This window comes from Mixophyes fleayi, chromosome 8 (assembly GCF_038048845.1).
Source record: "Mixophyes fleayi isolate aMixFle1 chromosome 8, aMixFle1.hap1, whole genome shotgun sequence".
NCBI lineage: Eukaryota > Metazoa > Chordata > Amphibia > Anura > Limnodynastidae > Mixophyes > Mixophyes fleayi.
The window spans coordinates 138487771-138502263 of NC_134409.1; the positions used below are offsets into that span (position 1 = coordinate 138487771).

Below are 14493 nucleotides of genomic sequence, written 5' to 3' on the forward strand. Positions count from 1 at the left end.
ATGGGGTCGATCGGGGCATTCGCCCCCCCCCTAGCAGCAGAAAGACTACCATTAAAATAGGTCCCAGCCGCCAATCAAAATGGGAGGGGCTAAACACGGGCCGATCAAACTGGGAGGGGCCAATTGCGAGCGGAAGGCGGGGCTAAATGTGGGCCAGCCAATCAGAGTAAAGGAGGGGAGTGATTATGCAAAATTGCCCCCCCCTCCCCCCCCCCCCCCCCCCCTAAACATAAAGTCTAGGTCCGCCTCTGCCCTGTGTGTGTGTGTTAGGGAATTTAGACTGTAAGCTCCAATGGGACTGATATCAATGATAAATATGCCTTCGATATATAAACAGGATAAAAGCAAGTAATATAGAATGTGCTTTGCTGCTAACAGGTCAGTTGGTTGTTATGGATTTTGGATGTGAGCCCGACTCGGACAACAAAACTTGACCGTAAATAACTTTACGCTGATTTTTTTTTTTTTCTAATTAAACAAAACTGGTTCACTCATCCAGCAGCCTCTCACTCCACGCTGCTGTTTTTCTACAATAGCATGTTTTCCTCTGCTGAGTCAATAACCTGAAGGCAAGATCCTGCTTGTTACTAGAGATAGCTGTCATATATTCACTCCTTTCCAGGAAATGTTGCATATTGTGCCGGCAGGAATGCCCCAAGCACAACACCGTAGAATGAACTGATCGTCATCATTCCAGCCCTACTTATAGGCAATAAATTCTGATTTACAAATAGAGTGCGGAATGGCAGAGCAAAACTTGCCGGAACGTCGCCCCTTTGCAAAATTAACTTCATTTGCACAAAATGTCACTTCATCTGTACTTATCTCTAGTTGTAATCTGACCCAAATTGTGATGAAAATCAAGATAATTCTAGATTAACATATAGCTGCCATATTACAGCTCCGTCTTCAGCCCATGGTCATGAATTGTAAATGTGAGGTTTTTAAGAGATCAGCGATATAGACAGATAATTATACACAAGTCATTGTCAATTGACCAAAGTTAATTTGCTTAATTTAGGAACAAACCCATGAGACTGCGACAATGGATGTATATTCAGTCACAAAGATTACAAAAGCCCTGGACATGGGGCATGATGTTATTGAGCTGAATGGTACCATTATACTTACATTTGTTCCACACGTACTCAAAGCTATATAGAAGACGTCTGTTTCTTATAGACATAGAAACATGCACATTTAATACAGTGAATTAACAGTTTATCATTGGATACTTCATGTAAATAACTCATACGTGAGGCTTGTCATCTGTCCCAGAAATGCTTTTATTCTTATTATTCAGAGTTTATAAATCCAATCGGGCAGCGCGGTGGCTCTGTGGTTAGCACTTCTGCCTTACAGCACTGGGGTCTCGAGTTCAATTCCCGACCATGGCCTTATCTGTGTGGAGTTTGTATGTTCTCCCCGTGTTTGCGTGGGTTTCCTCCGGGTGCTCTGGTTTCCTCCCACACTCCAAAAACATACTGGTAGGTTAATTGGCTGCTATCAAATTGACCCTAGTGTGTTTGTGTGTTAGGGAATTTAGACTGTAAGCTCCAATGGGGCAGGGACTGATGTGAGTGAGTTCTCTGTACAGCGCTGCAGAATTAGTGGCGCTATATAAATAGCTGATGATGACGATAAAGAACCAATAAATTATACAGCACTGCACAATATAATTTTCCACCAAATTTAGCAACAGACCTGCAACATTTTCTTTCCCATTGCAGTCTGTGCAACAAGTTTCAATGGTGATATCACAAACGCGCAATACCGTAGTTGTGACACACTGTATATGCAGAAATGTTTCAGCTTTAAGACATAAAGGGGCATATTCAATTCCAATCCCGATTCGCGGGATCGCGCCGGAACGGCCGTGAATGTAATCCGCGGTACCGCAATAAAGTGGATTTTCGTTCGCAGCCCTACGGGCTGCGTACGAAAATCTGCGTTATTGCGATACCGTATTACCGGCAGTAGTGCGCATTTTCCACGGTAATGCGCGTTACCGCGGATCGGATCGGAATTGAATATGCCCCAAAGGGTCTGTTCATGTGTGAACGCAGCTTGTGTTAGGAACCCCTCCAGCCGGCACAACACAACCCGGAGTCTACTCTGCCAGTCAGGTGTTCACTGGAGCCCCTGATGGTGGGGACAGACTGGGCTGCAGACTGACAGAGGGTCGTGAAGTGTGTACCGGCTGGGGAGAACCCAGGCAAGAAGAGTCCGGTCCACGCAGAGGTCAAAAGGTCGGCAGCAGGTAACAGTAACGATGAACAAGCTGAGGTCAGAGGTCACAGGCAAAGTAGCAGAACGGGTAAACGAGCCAAGGATCAGGGTCACAGGAAACACAAGCGAAGTCAAATACGAAGCCAAGGGTCATACACGGGAAGTCAAACGTAGATACAGGAACAGGAACTGGAACAAGCAGGTCAGCAGACTGGAGCACAGAAGCTATAACCGACAATGAGGTGGCAGACCTCATTGCCTTAAATACTTGAGACAGCCAATCAGGGCCTGGCTCAGATAGAAACCAGCCCCCTAACTTCATTAACCCGCAGGTTAGTAATTCTGTAGAGCGCATGCGCCCGGCTTCTCAATGCCGGGACGCAGCGCTGGAGCGTCTAGTCGTTGCCCCGGCAACAGCCGGGACATGAGAGGAAGTGACGTCCCGGTCGCCATAGCGACGGCCGGGACGCAGGTGAGTGAGTCGCGGCGGCTGGGCACCGCCGCGGCTCGTAACAGCTTGCATGTATGTTCCGTGTTTAAAAAGAGTGCTGACCTTGAGTGTTGTTCTGACTGAGTTCAAATCACAGGTGATCTCAAGATGCAATTCGATTTTAATCTGGCTGTGAGTACAATCTGCCTAAACGTTACTTGCTATATGTAGATACCCAGAATAGACTGCAGTATACGCACAATTGTATGTACAATAAGCACATGTACACATAAGAACGCAAATGGACGTACATTCGAATATGAATCAGTCCCAAACTATTAATGCTGGCACCATGCTACAAGCCTGCTGTAAAAGCATTGCTTCAAGTCCTGAAGGCTACTGTCCCTGATTGCTCTGTACAGTGTGAAAAGAGTTAACAGGATTCAAGTATCTTCAATGATGACTCAAAAAATGTTATGTAGAACAGTTTCAATGAAGGTCGGTGTCTCATATTTAGCACTGAGGAAAGACAGATAAGGAGTGAAGAGTCTTGTTGTATTGGCTCCACCATATCTCAGCATTTGTTTTCTGTGCAAAAATAAATTCATCATTGTTACTATTTTAAAAACAACACTAAAATGAAAATGTACATTTGTGCACATCGAAGCGACTGCTGTCTGTGAAGGGAGGTATTGTCTCAGGGTTGGGATCCAGGCAGTAATTGAATTACCTTTACAGAAATATAATATTGTTAATAATCATAATTGACAGAGACTGTGAAGTTTTATATTTTGTATCTCCTCTTATTGCACTCGTGATAACACATTTAAACCAGCTGAACAAACCAATCATTTAATAGAATATCACCTATTACACACGTGGTATAGATACTTACACTAATCAATACAGTTATTTCCACTCTCTTCATGCAACAGACTATGTGACACCAGTAACTTGCATTTATTAGCTGTATGTAAATGCTGGATGTGATATGAGGGAAGGAGAGGGTATAATAGGTATAGCATCCAACGCCCTGTACACCGCTCCTTGAACTATCGCTTTGTAGCCAATTCATCACATCACAGCCATGGCGTTACAAGACCCTTGATGTGTAGAGGTATCATTCCATAGTCATGATTTAAGCCAATATTCATGAGAATACAACTTATCCCTTCACTAGGAGCCAGTGACATCGCTGAAGCACTTTGTAATGTAGAACCCTGCATGACCACATGTGAGGGTGCGGGTGCAGGGGAGTGCTGGCAAATTTTAGCCCAGGGGAACAAGAATCAACTCAGCAGCTTAAGAGGAACATTTTAAAGAAAAAAAAATGCAGGTGGCCCATTGACCCAGCCCAAGATAGTCCACTATGGGACCGGCCAAGGGGGCATATGCCCCCAGACCAGCCAGCCCCTGTGCGGGTGTCACTGAGGTACACAAAGTGGTCTGTGTGCGTGGAATGCACAGCAGCCAATTGCTCAGATGTTTGAGCCATTTATAATCTTATTATAAACAAGTAAATCCTTATAATCGTTGGTTTCTGATGGAACTGGGGAACACTTAAACCCCCTTCTGTAAAGTATTACCATACCTCCCAACAAGCAGGATAGGGGGCATGACCAGGGGTCTGGCCATGCCCCAGAGGGCTGCCTAGCGCTAGGTTGCCCGTTAGATATTTCCTTTCACCCAAACATTCCCACCTGCGGGACATACATGACGCCCTTAATCCAGGACTGTCCCGCTTAAATTGGGACAATACTGATATTAGAAGTCACCTGATCCGAGATCGGTATAAACTCCTTGTAAACTATAATAGCTTTATCCTTTACAATAGAGAGCTGCATGATCCCTATACAAACAGTGCTAATATGTGTAAATACTCTTGTAAGTAATTATACTTGAGCTCTTCAATGGCAGATACATTGTGATTTATTGGTAACATAAATGAAAGTGATGGGGTGAGGGGGGTTGTGACAAAGAAGTGAAATCTGATGGTACCTAGATGACTAAACTGGAGGAGGAAATGAGCTGAGATGATGTAACTGGGTGAATAAGTGTTTGAGGAAGTGGAGAATGTAACACAGTAGTGATGGATATAAAACAGGAAGTGCAGGAGCTGATTATAACTTATTACAGCGAGGGCATGGAACAAAACTCCAGGCGCGTTCCCGAGACATGCGCGCCCCCGCCAGCGTTCCATTTGGACGTTCTACCCATGCGTGAGCATGCGCGCCCCCCCGCCAGCGTTCCATTCGGCCGTTCGAGACATGCATGAGTAGGCGCGCCCCCGCCAGCGTTTCATTTGGACGTTCGACGCGTGCGCGTACAGGCGCGTTACCGCGGCCCACGAGCGGAGCCGTTGGGGAGGCGCGCCCCCGGCAGCGAGCGTTCCACTTGGCGGACGCGCGCTCCCAGCAGTCTGACAGGGGACGCGGTGACTCCTTCCGGGGGGAGGGGGATCCCGGAGACCTTTCAAACCGTGGAGGGGACGGGGCAGGGACCGTGTGACCGATGGCGCACCCCAGCAGGAGCGCCCGGTGGCTGCAGGAGACGCTGGAGGCCGGGGGCAGCGGGCTGCTGCTCCTGGACTGCCGCCCACACGAGCGCTACCAGGCGGCGCACATCGAGGCGGCCGTCAGCGTCACCATCCCCAGCCTGATGCTCCGCCGCCTGAGGAGAGGGAACATGTCCGTCCGCTCCGTCATCGCCAGCGACACCGAGCGCTTCTCCCGCCGCGGACAGGCCGACACCGTGCTGCTGTACGACGAGGTCACGCTGGACTGGCCGGATAACAGCCCCGCAGCCGGCTCCGTGCTCGGTCTCCTGCTCCACAAGCTGCGGGAGGACGGCTGCCGAGCCTTCTACCTCAGAGGTGCGTGCACTACAACTCCCACAATGCCTTGCCGGGGGTGCCTGGTCAGGGGCCGCCAGGGCATGACGGGAAATGTAGTCCCGGCACCTCTGTGGCTAACACTCAGGGGCTACAGGTGAGGGAGGGACGTGCTGGGCACACACAGGGGCAGGGGGTGTATGGGGCAGGTGCCAGAGCGGGCTGGGGCATGACGGGAAATGTAGTCCCGGCACCTCTGTGGCTGACACTCAGGGGCTACAGGTGAGGGAGGGACGTGCTGGGCACACACAGGGGCAGGGGGTGTATGGGGCAGGTGCCAGAGCGGGCTGGGGCATGACGGGAAATGTAGTCCTGGCACCTCTGTGGCTGACACTCAGGGGCTACAGGTGAGGGAGGGACGTGCTGGGCACACACAGGGGCAGGGGGTGTATGGGGCAGGTGCCAGAGCGGGCTGGGGCATGACGGGAAATGTAGTCCTGGCACCTCTGTGGCTGACACTCAGGGGCAACAGGTGAGGGAGGGACGTGCTGGGCACACACAGGGGCAGGGGGTGTATGGGGCAGGTGCCAGAGCGGGCTACTGGGCTAACTGCTTTTATTTCCCCTTTAAAATGTTCCTAATAGTCTGCTGAGCTGAGTCTCCCCCTCCCCTGGACTATGACGTCCAAGCCCCTGAGTACAGGTCTATGTATTATACAGATACACCATCATTTATATAGCGCCAGTATATTCTGTAGCACTGTACAAACAAAGTAAAATAACAATACTGGGTAATAGAGAGGTAAGAGCGCCCTGCTCATAAGCTTACACTCTATAGGATGCGTGGCTGCTGGATCATCCATTAGGCAACCTAGCTTCCCGCCTAGGGCCAGTGGGTGCCGAGGGAACATGATTATTCTTATTTATCTTTTTGGGGGTGGAGGCAGGCAAAGCTAGGGCTCTGTGGGGTCTTAATCAGGCTCTGCTCCTAATACTATTCAAACATGTAGCCTGGATCTGTAATTGCAGAGCAGCATGTGTGTTACATGTGTCTGGTTGTATGTGGACAATCTGTCAACCGTAAGTTTGGGTCCATCGCTGGTAACCATTTCCCCATAAAAATGACTAGATATTGCATATATCTTAAAAAATGAAAAAGGAAGTGTATTAGTGATTGAGAATAGAGCAACGATTCATGGACATAACTTATTAAATGCGGCTGGTGTTTGTCTGCTAAAGGATATTTTATGTAGTGTTTTACATATACAAGGGTTACTGTATTGATTACATAAATTAGAGGCCCTGGCACAATTTTGTGGGGGGGAGAGTTTAGTTATCACCTTGGTTCGGTAATAAGCTGACAAGTATAGGAAGACAAGTGTGTATTGTTAAGAGTTCACATCTCAAGGCAACCAGCAATGGGCCCCTCGGATCGCGCTGGGGGGGGGGGGGGGTTCACATTGCAAGGATTAGTATTGTAGTCAGCTAAAAATAGGATATAATAGTAATGTATATGGCTGTATTTCCCAGAAGAGAAGACCATAGTAATTAGTAGTTTACTTCATGCCATTGCTTAAAGTTGTCTATGTAAAACCCAGCCAGAAGTTCTCATTTACGTTCTGAATTTTCTGGATGTTGTAGCTCTGGTGTACTCTGTACGTCCACTGCAGATATAGAGTTCAACGTTAATGATTGCAGGGTTGCTGTTATCATTAGGACGATGCCGCTGATTTCATACAATATGTAGGCACCCTTTTTTTGTTTATAAAATTTGCACCATATAGACAAGATATGTCAGGAAACTTTTGAGCAATCCGTTACTAAAATAGACTTCTATAATCTAAGCACTTTTCTGAGCAGTACATATTATGAAGCTTCATGTTGTTTATTATTTGCATTCACGTCTACACGCACATACACCCACACACACATGTTGTGTATAGTAGCCTTGTCTAAAACAGCTTGCTCAGTGACACACAGGATATTTGCATTTGTAGATACTTTATACATACTACAAGTGTACTTAGTGTCACATTCATCATACAAAGTGCTGCTGTAGGGTTTTTGGTCTGTTACAAGGTTGTGAATAACAACTTGTGCACAATCTTTTAATCTAAGTGTATGTTCTGTATAAATGTTACTTCTAAATTTACAAATTAGGGTGTGCATGTATGGGGGGGCATAAAAGTAAGACCAAAGATTAGTCACATTAAATTTATTGCATATATAAAATGTGCAGACATTTATCAACAACAAAATACACACAAGTCCTTGTGTGAATATTCTGCAGTTTAACATCACAGTGTGTTTATTCATATCCTGATGTTGCACATAGATGATTTTATTGATCTGGCACACTAGTGGTTAATCGGTTCCTCCTCCGCATTCTGCGTGGGTGTCGTAATTTGCATGCATAATTTAGGGAAATGGGTGGAGCCGACGCTTGTATTTTTTGTGCATTCAGTTGATTTCTATCGACTTGTCGTATCTTGTTTTAAAGGGAGGATTTTCATTTTACATATATCAATTAAATCCATTTCAGCTCTGCCTATGATAATGCCAATTAGCTGTATTCTGCTACTGGGATGAATAGTTTGATTTTGCATTTAAGACATGGAATAGAAGGGAAAAGGAACAGCAATAATGGCGGTTCTTCATAGTGGTTGTGGAACTGCTATATGTAGCACAGAATGTACAAATCAAGATATTTTATACCTCCCATTAGGTAAATCCAACAGGAAAGCTTTTGGGTATAGTGTGCCTTTAATATACCTGTTACCTGTACACAGTTGAGATAGCATTTTTTTTTGACCCAGGTCAATATTCAGCCTATCGGTACACTAGAAACTTATCGCATCCCTGAGTGTAATTCGTTCTCTTGTATACTGGTTCAGGCCACCATATGGCTGCCTCCACCTTGTGTAGCCTATAGTTACACGTTAAGATGGCATGTAGAGTGTTTGTAGCCGAGTGTTTGAGTTTCTATACACCAGGTAGAGATTCATGTTCTACTTTATATAACCAACAGTACCAAACACTGATACAGACCCAGACTGGGAACATGTATTTAATATCTACGTACAGCTCAATTTGTGATCATAAGTCTTAGGCACAGGGACTCAACTGCTGAATATTTTGTTTTTTAGCCTTTGCAGGGATCATGGGATGCATAGAAGGGGGATAAATGGATGTGATGTTACATAGTATTACTATTGTACGAGTCACTAGAGCACATCTTGGATATAGGGTCCAGTTGTGGGCCCCTCACTGTATGAGGAACATAGTGGAATTTGAGAGGGTTCCTCTCAATAGAAGGGTTGAGCTATAAAGATGAATGAGACAGACTTTGTGTGTACTTTGGAAAGGGGCAAATTACAGGTGACCTAATTAATATGTATAAATATCTTTATGGTCAATACAAAGATCTGTCAAATACACTTTTTGTACCAAAGACCATACAGAGGATGATAGGTCATCAGCTGTGACTGGGGGAGAGAAGGTGTCACTATAGGCATAGGAAGACTTCTTTACTGTAAAGGCGGTTGCGCTGTGAATTCCTTACCACACAAGTGGATGATGGCAAATTCATTAACAGGGTTTAGAAATGGATGAATTTATCAGATGGCCATTTGTTGTTGTACGGACACCTTATCATTATTACCTTCCCCTGTGAGGCTCAAACTGGGGGTGGGGGGGGGGGATGTTTTCATGCAATAGTTTGGGAGCAACAAGAAAAAAACCTTATTATTATTATCCCCAGAAAGGAAGTGAGGGTGGGGACGTGGTGTAGACTATATGCCAATACACTTCCTCTATTTTAATGGTCTAATTGCCAGTCTCTCGTTAATAATATGCTGTTAATTGTTGCACCTCTGATACATAGTAGCCACTGGGAATATTTCCAGTGCTTAATGTGGATCTCGCGGGATATTTAGCGCATAAATAAAGGTGTTCTATCTTTGCAGACGGCTGTTTCTGCATTATTGAGACAGGGTGTTGACTGATTTTCCAAAGTTCTTTTAGGGACATTGTCCCCTACTGCTGTTCTCCTTATTATGGTGGAGGGTGTCTGACCAAGGACCCTTGTTACCTGTGTGTAATACATAAGTGATGTTAAACTGCAATGTTGTTAGGCCATGTATATAGGTAACCTTGGAGTGTTAAAATTGTTTTATGTTAATTTTTATTTACTTTTTTCTTTTTAAACTTTTTTTTTTTCCTAATGAAAAGTAAGCTTTACCAATCTGTACTGAAGTAGGATTGTTGGATAAAGGGGTCAGTAACATGTGGGAGAGGCATACTTCCCATCTGTCCTGATCTAGGACTCCTGTCTGGGCATGTTGGGGGGGTATGAGGTGCGCAAGGTTGTTTGTAGGGAGGGAGCGTAAGTCTGGGCTTGACTCAGTGCAGGTGGCAAAGGGCATAACACACCCTCAATGTGCCGGAACCGGGCCCCCTTCTCGGCACAGCGCATTGTGTTGGGTCGGCAGTGAGTAATTTTGGACATTGTCACTTACACTACATGAAGTAGTTTTAATTGGTTTCAAATATGTTCTTGGTTGTCATTTCTTATAGAATCTGCAAGTTCTTTTATTACTTAAATAGCCATTATGGAACCTTGTACATTACAAAGAATAATGTAAATAATTACAGATTATTAGAAACCACCCCCGGACTTGTCTTTATCTGAACCCGTTGGTGACTTTATAATAACCTTATGCTCAGAAGTGGGTACATAATAAGTATCATTGTCATAAGTGTCAAAACTGGGCAACAAAGAGAACGTTGGTACCTTATTGGATGATAACGGCATCTGTCATTTCCTAACTTTAATCTTCAAAACAGTCTTTAGACAAGGACCGTGGATACTTGTTGTGTCTTATATACAGGTAATGGTGGTCCTGTGGAGAATCCCCTTGTGTCATATTAAACAGGGTTAGTAAGGCAGTCACAGGAAATTTATACATGTTCTAATGGAACCAAGCTCTATCCTATATAGCACATTAGTGTATCGCTCCGCCATGGAGACTAGGGTCTGCAGACCCATCAAATATGTTGGAGCAAGTATCAGGTATACAGTGTGCACCACTCTATCATTGATGTATAGGCTTTACAAATATAAATAAATGTGATGAATATCGTATTATTTGTTCATGTCCGTTCTGAATGCTCATACTTTGTATTTGTAGGTGGATATAGTAAGTTTCAGAGGGAATACCCAGATCATTGCGAGGTCGGTCTTGAGATCTCCTCTCCCAGCGATCCTCCCCCAGATTCTGTCCTTGGGCTGGGAGGAATGAGGATAAGTCCGGAAGGTTCCGATGGAGAGTCTGACCGGGAACCCAACAGCGCCACCGAATCTGAAGGAAGCCCCGCCATCACCAACCAGTCTACCTTCCCCGTACAGATTCTTCCGTATTTGTACCTTGGCTGCGCAAAGGATTCCACCAACCTGGATATATTGGGAAAATATAATATCAAGTACATCTTGAATGTGACTCCGAACTTGCCCAACACGTTTGAACATAACGGAGAATTCAAATACAAGCAGATTCCGATCTCTGATCACTGGAGTCAGAATCTGTCGCAGTTCTTCCCCGAGGCCATATGCTTCATCGGTAGGTGTTACCTCCCAGCCTGTCCCACTGCCGGACAGCTGGCTGTCATGGATCACATCACAATTACACCATGTAAATAAAATTAACATCTTGGTAGAGCCATTTTAATAACACAGATGTTTGTGTATATATGGGTTTCTGCCGGTTAATCGATTTATAGCCCATCGCGCTTTCTTTTGGAATATTAACCTTGGTCTGTCGCTCTTTAATTTCCTGATAGGACAAGGTGAAATGCCACGTCTTGTACATACTAGTCTTACCCAGTACACACAGTGCAGTATACAGGAGCCCCACTCTGGTGTGTTCTGATGTCATCGCTCAGAATCTGGTGTGTGATATAAGAAATAACGCACTCCCTACTGTACATTAACTGGTATTAGAAGTCACCTCAGATCTCTGACAGAGATACATATACAGCGCTGTCTTTATATGGTTACAGAACGCCTCTGTGATTTCTAATATCCATATAATCCTTAGTAGGAAGTGTATTATCCCATATATTTATTACAATATAAGAAAATATACTCACAGTTATATAATAAATTAAGTGACTGGATAGGCTGCACTCTGTGATGTCACTGGTTCCTAGTGACTGGATAGGCTGCACTCTCAGTGATGTCACTGGTTCCTAGTGACTGGATAGGCTGCACTCTCAGTGACGTCACTGGTTCTTAGTGACTGGATAGGCTGCACTCTCAGTGACGTCACTGGTTCTAAGTGACTGGATAGGCTGCACTCTCAGTGATGTCACAGGTTCCTAGTGACTGGATAGGCTGCACTCTCAGTGACGTCACTGGTTCCTAGTGACTGGATAGGCTGCACTCTCAGTGACGTCACTGGTTCTTAGTGACTGGATAGGCTGCACTCTCAGTGATGTCACTGGTTCTTAGTGACTGGATAGGCTGCACTCTCAGTGACGTCACTGGTTCCTAGTGACTGGATAGGCTGCACTCTCAGTGACGTCACTGGTTCCTAGTGACTGGATAGGCTGCACTCTCAGTGACGTCACTGGTTCCTAGTGACTGGATAGGCTGCACTCTCAGTGACGTCACTGGTTCCTAGTGACTGGATAGGCTGCACTCTCAGTGACGTCACTGGTTCCTAGTGACTGGATAGGCTGCACTCTCAGTGACGTCACTGGTTCCTAGTGACTGGATAGGCTGCACTCTCAGTGACGTCACTGGTTCTTAGTGACTGGATAGGCTGCACTCTCAGTGACGTCACTGGTTCTTAGTGACTGGATAGGCTGCACTCTCAGTGACGTCACTGGTTCCTAGTGACTGGATAGGCTGCACTCTCAGTGACGTCACTGGTTCCTAGTGACTGGATAGGCTGCACTCTCAGTGACGTCACTGGTTCCTAGTGACTGGATAGGCTGCACTCTCAGTGATGTCACTGGTTCCTAGTGACTGGATAGGCTGCACTCTCAGTAACGTCACTGGTTCCTAGTGACTGGATAGGCTGCACTCTCAGTGATGTCACTGGTTCCTAGTGACTGGATAGGCTGTATTTATAGGAACTTTGAGCCCACAGAATAGCTGCCTTTAATCAAATTTCTGTATTAATACTTCATATCTATTATGTTTCTTCCTGTTCCTTATCACTTCCTCTCTTGTTACAGATGAGGCTCGTTCGAACAAATGTGGGATCTTGGTCCACTGCCTGGCAGGAATCAGTCGGTCCGTCACGGTCACTGTCGCGTACCTCATGCAGAAACTCAACCTCTCACTAAACGATGCTTATGATTTTGTCAAAAGAAAAAAGTCCAATATCTCTCCAAACTTTAACTTTATGGGGCAGCTGCTAGACTTTGAACGGACACTGGGGTTGAAAAGTCCCTGTGATATTCGGTCGCCGACCAACCAGCTGTACTTTACCACACCGACCAATAACAATCTGTTCCAGCTGGATAGTCTGCAGCTGACATGATCCGGCCGCATTGACCAGAGTTGCGATTTATTGAAGAGTATTTGGAATATGAATGGCGCACAAGTGTCTGATGAGTGTGTTGTATGTTAAATCAAAACTCTTGTGATTGTGTAAGTCACTTTTTTTTTTTTGCAAAAAATGGATCAAAAACAATTTCCAATTTTGATCTTGCACTTAACAATTGTTTGTTAAATCAGCATTCCTCTTGGCAGCCTAAAATTACTTTATTTTTAAGAGTTTAGTCGTTATCGGCTATTGCTGTCTGACAGTTCAGTGAATTATAACGGCAGAGTCCCCGACCTGAAATGTATATCGGACTGTTCACCGATCAAAGCATTAATAATACAGGACAGGAATTTCTAGGGGTGGAATATATATATATATATATAATATATATATATATATATATATATATATATATATATATATATATATATATATATATATATATCTTATCCAGCTAATATTTGGTGGATCTGTAACCTTAATCCAGACCCATCACCACCGCACACAAAATAATCCCTGATCCCTTCTAATTGTATCTTTATAAGCCAAATGTTTATGTTGACCAAATGCTCTTTCCACAGTCTACAAAGCTCATTAATATAAAATGCCATAAGTTTTATAAGTGAACTGCCATGAAGTTGCATAGTTAAACTATTGCTTTATAGAGCTGGTATCCACCGATGTACATTCCAGGAGATAATTATAAGATAATGATTTGGCTGGGAGGTTTCCCGTCAGTAATCCTATTAAAGCAGTCCGTTCCCTACTTACAGCTGATATTCCTGAGGACACAGCCCATCAGTCCAGGAGGTACTAGCTACCTCATAGAGGCACGAGGCATCTGGTATACAGATATTTTCATACAGCGGGGAGACCCTATTTTTTTAATTGGGAGACCTTTGGGTAACTAACTGTGGTGGAACTACAAGTCCCAGAGTACTCATGCATACAATGTTCCCTCAGACAGACGCTCTGTCACAGGTCTTGCATCAGACATCGGGGAGATGAGCTGTCTGTATAAAGCCATCAACGACCTGTACTCGTCCCTCAATGACCGACCTTGTTATGAGATGATCGTCTTGCTGCATGGTCTGCTGAGATTTGTAGTTCCACAACAGCTCTGTAACCGCAGTGTGGAGAACAATGTGGAAAATTCACACAAGATTATTATCTTTATTTTTAAATCGCTCTGACAATCTTTAAAGCAAAATAAATGTCATGGCCCAAAAGGGGAATCTGACATTAAATCACACTCTTTGTGTGTGTTTGGTACAGTTTTGGCTCCAGGGTGGATATATCCCCTGTCTGATATATTCTGTCTGAAAGGCTGTTTCCCAGGTGCTGATTCTGGAATAGTTTACAATATTAATAAGTGCCACATTCTGAAATCTATTTTTTTATGAAAAGCCAAGTTATTACATTACCCCCAACAAGAGATCTTTTTTTTTTTAC

At 44.7% G+C, this 14493-nt stretch overlaps 2 protein-coding genes across 2 annotated transcripts in view; both read left to right on the forward strand.

The window, feature by feature from the left end:
• Positions 1 to 10790, forward strand: part of POC1A (POC1 centriolar protein A) — a 31668-nt gene extending 20878 nt beyond the window's left edge. Inside the window, exon 12 of the mRNA XM_075183770.1 lies at positions 10678 to 10790. Coding sequence (XP_075039871.1) covers positions 10678 to 10687 — 10 coding nt within the window. The 3' untranslated portion in view covers positions 10688 to 10790. The remainder of the gene's footprint in view (positions 1 to 10677) is intronic.
• On the forward strand, positions 5027 to 13149 carry LOC142099857 (dual specificity protein phosphatase 7-like). The gene is made up of 3 exons (XM_075183771.1): positions 5027 to 5531; positions 10678 to 11106; positions 12728 to 13149. The coding sequence occupies exons 1-3, from the start codon at positions 5171 to 5173 to the stop codon at positions 13033 to 13035; spliced, it is 1098 nt and encodes a 365-aa protein (XP_075039872.1). The 5' UTR covers positions 5027 to 5170; the 3' UTR covers positions 13036 to 13149.
• Positions 13150 to 14493: the final 1344 nt, after the last annotated feature.

Bases quoted from the DNA above. Each gene is read 5' to 3' on its own strand.
- LOC142099857 (XM_075183771.1), top strand. From the start codon at position 5,171: ATGGCGCACCCCAGCAGGAGCGCCCGGTGGCTGCAGGAGACGCTGGAG. The intron at 5,532-10,677 runs GTGCGTGCACTA...TTGTATTTGTAG, and splicing joins CCGAGCCTTCTACCTCAGAG to GTGGATATAGTAAGTTTCAG. The intron at 11,107-12,727 runs GTAGGTGTTACC...CTCTTGTTACAG, and splicing joins CGAGGCCATATGCTTCATCG to ATGAGGCTCGTTCGAACAAA.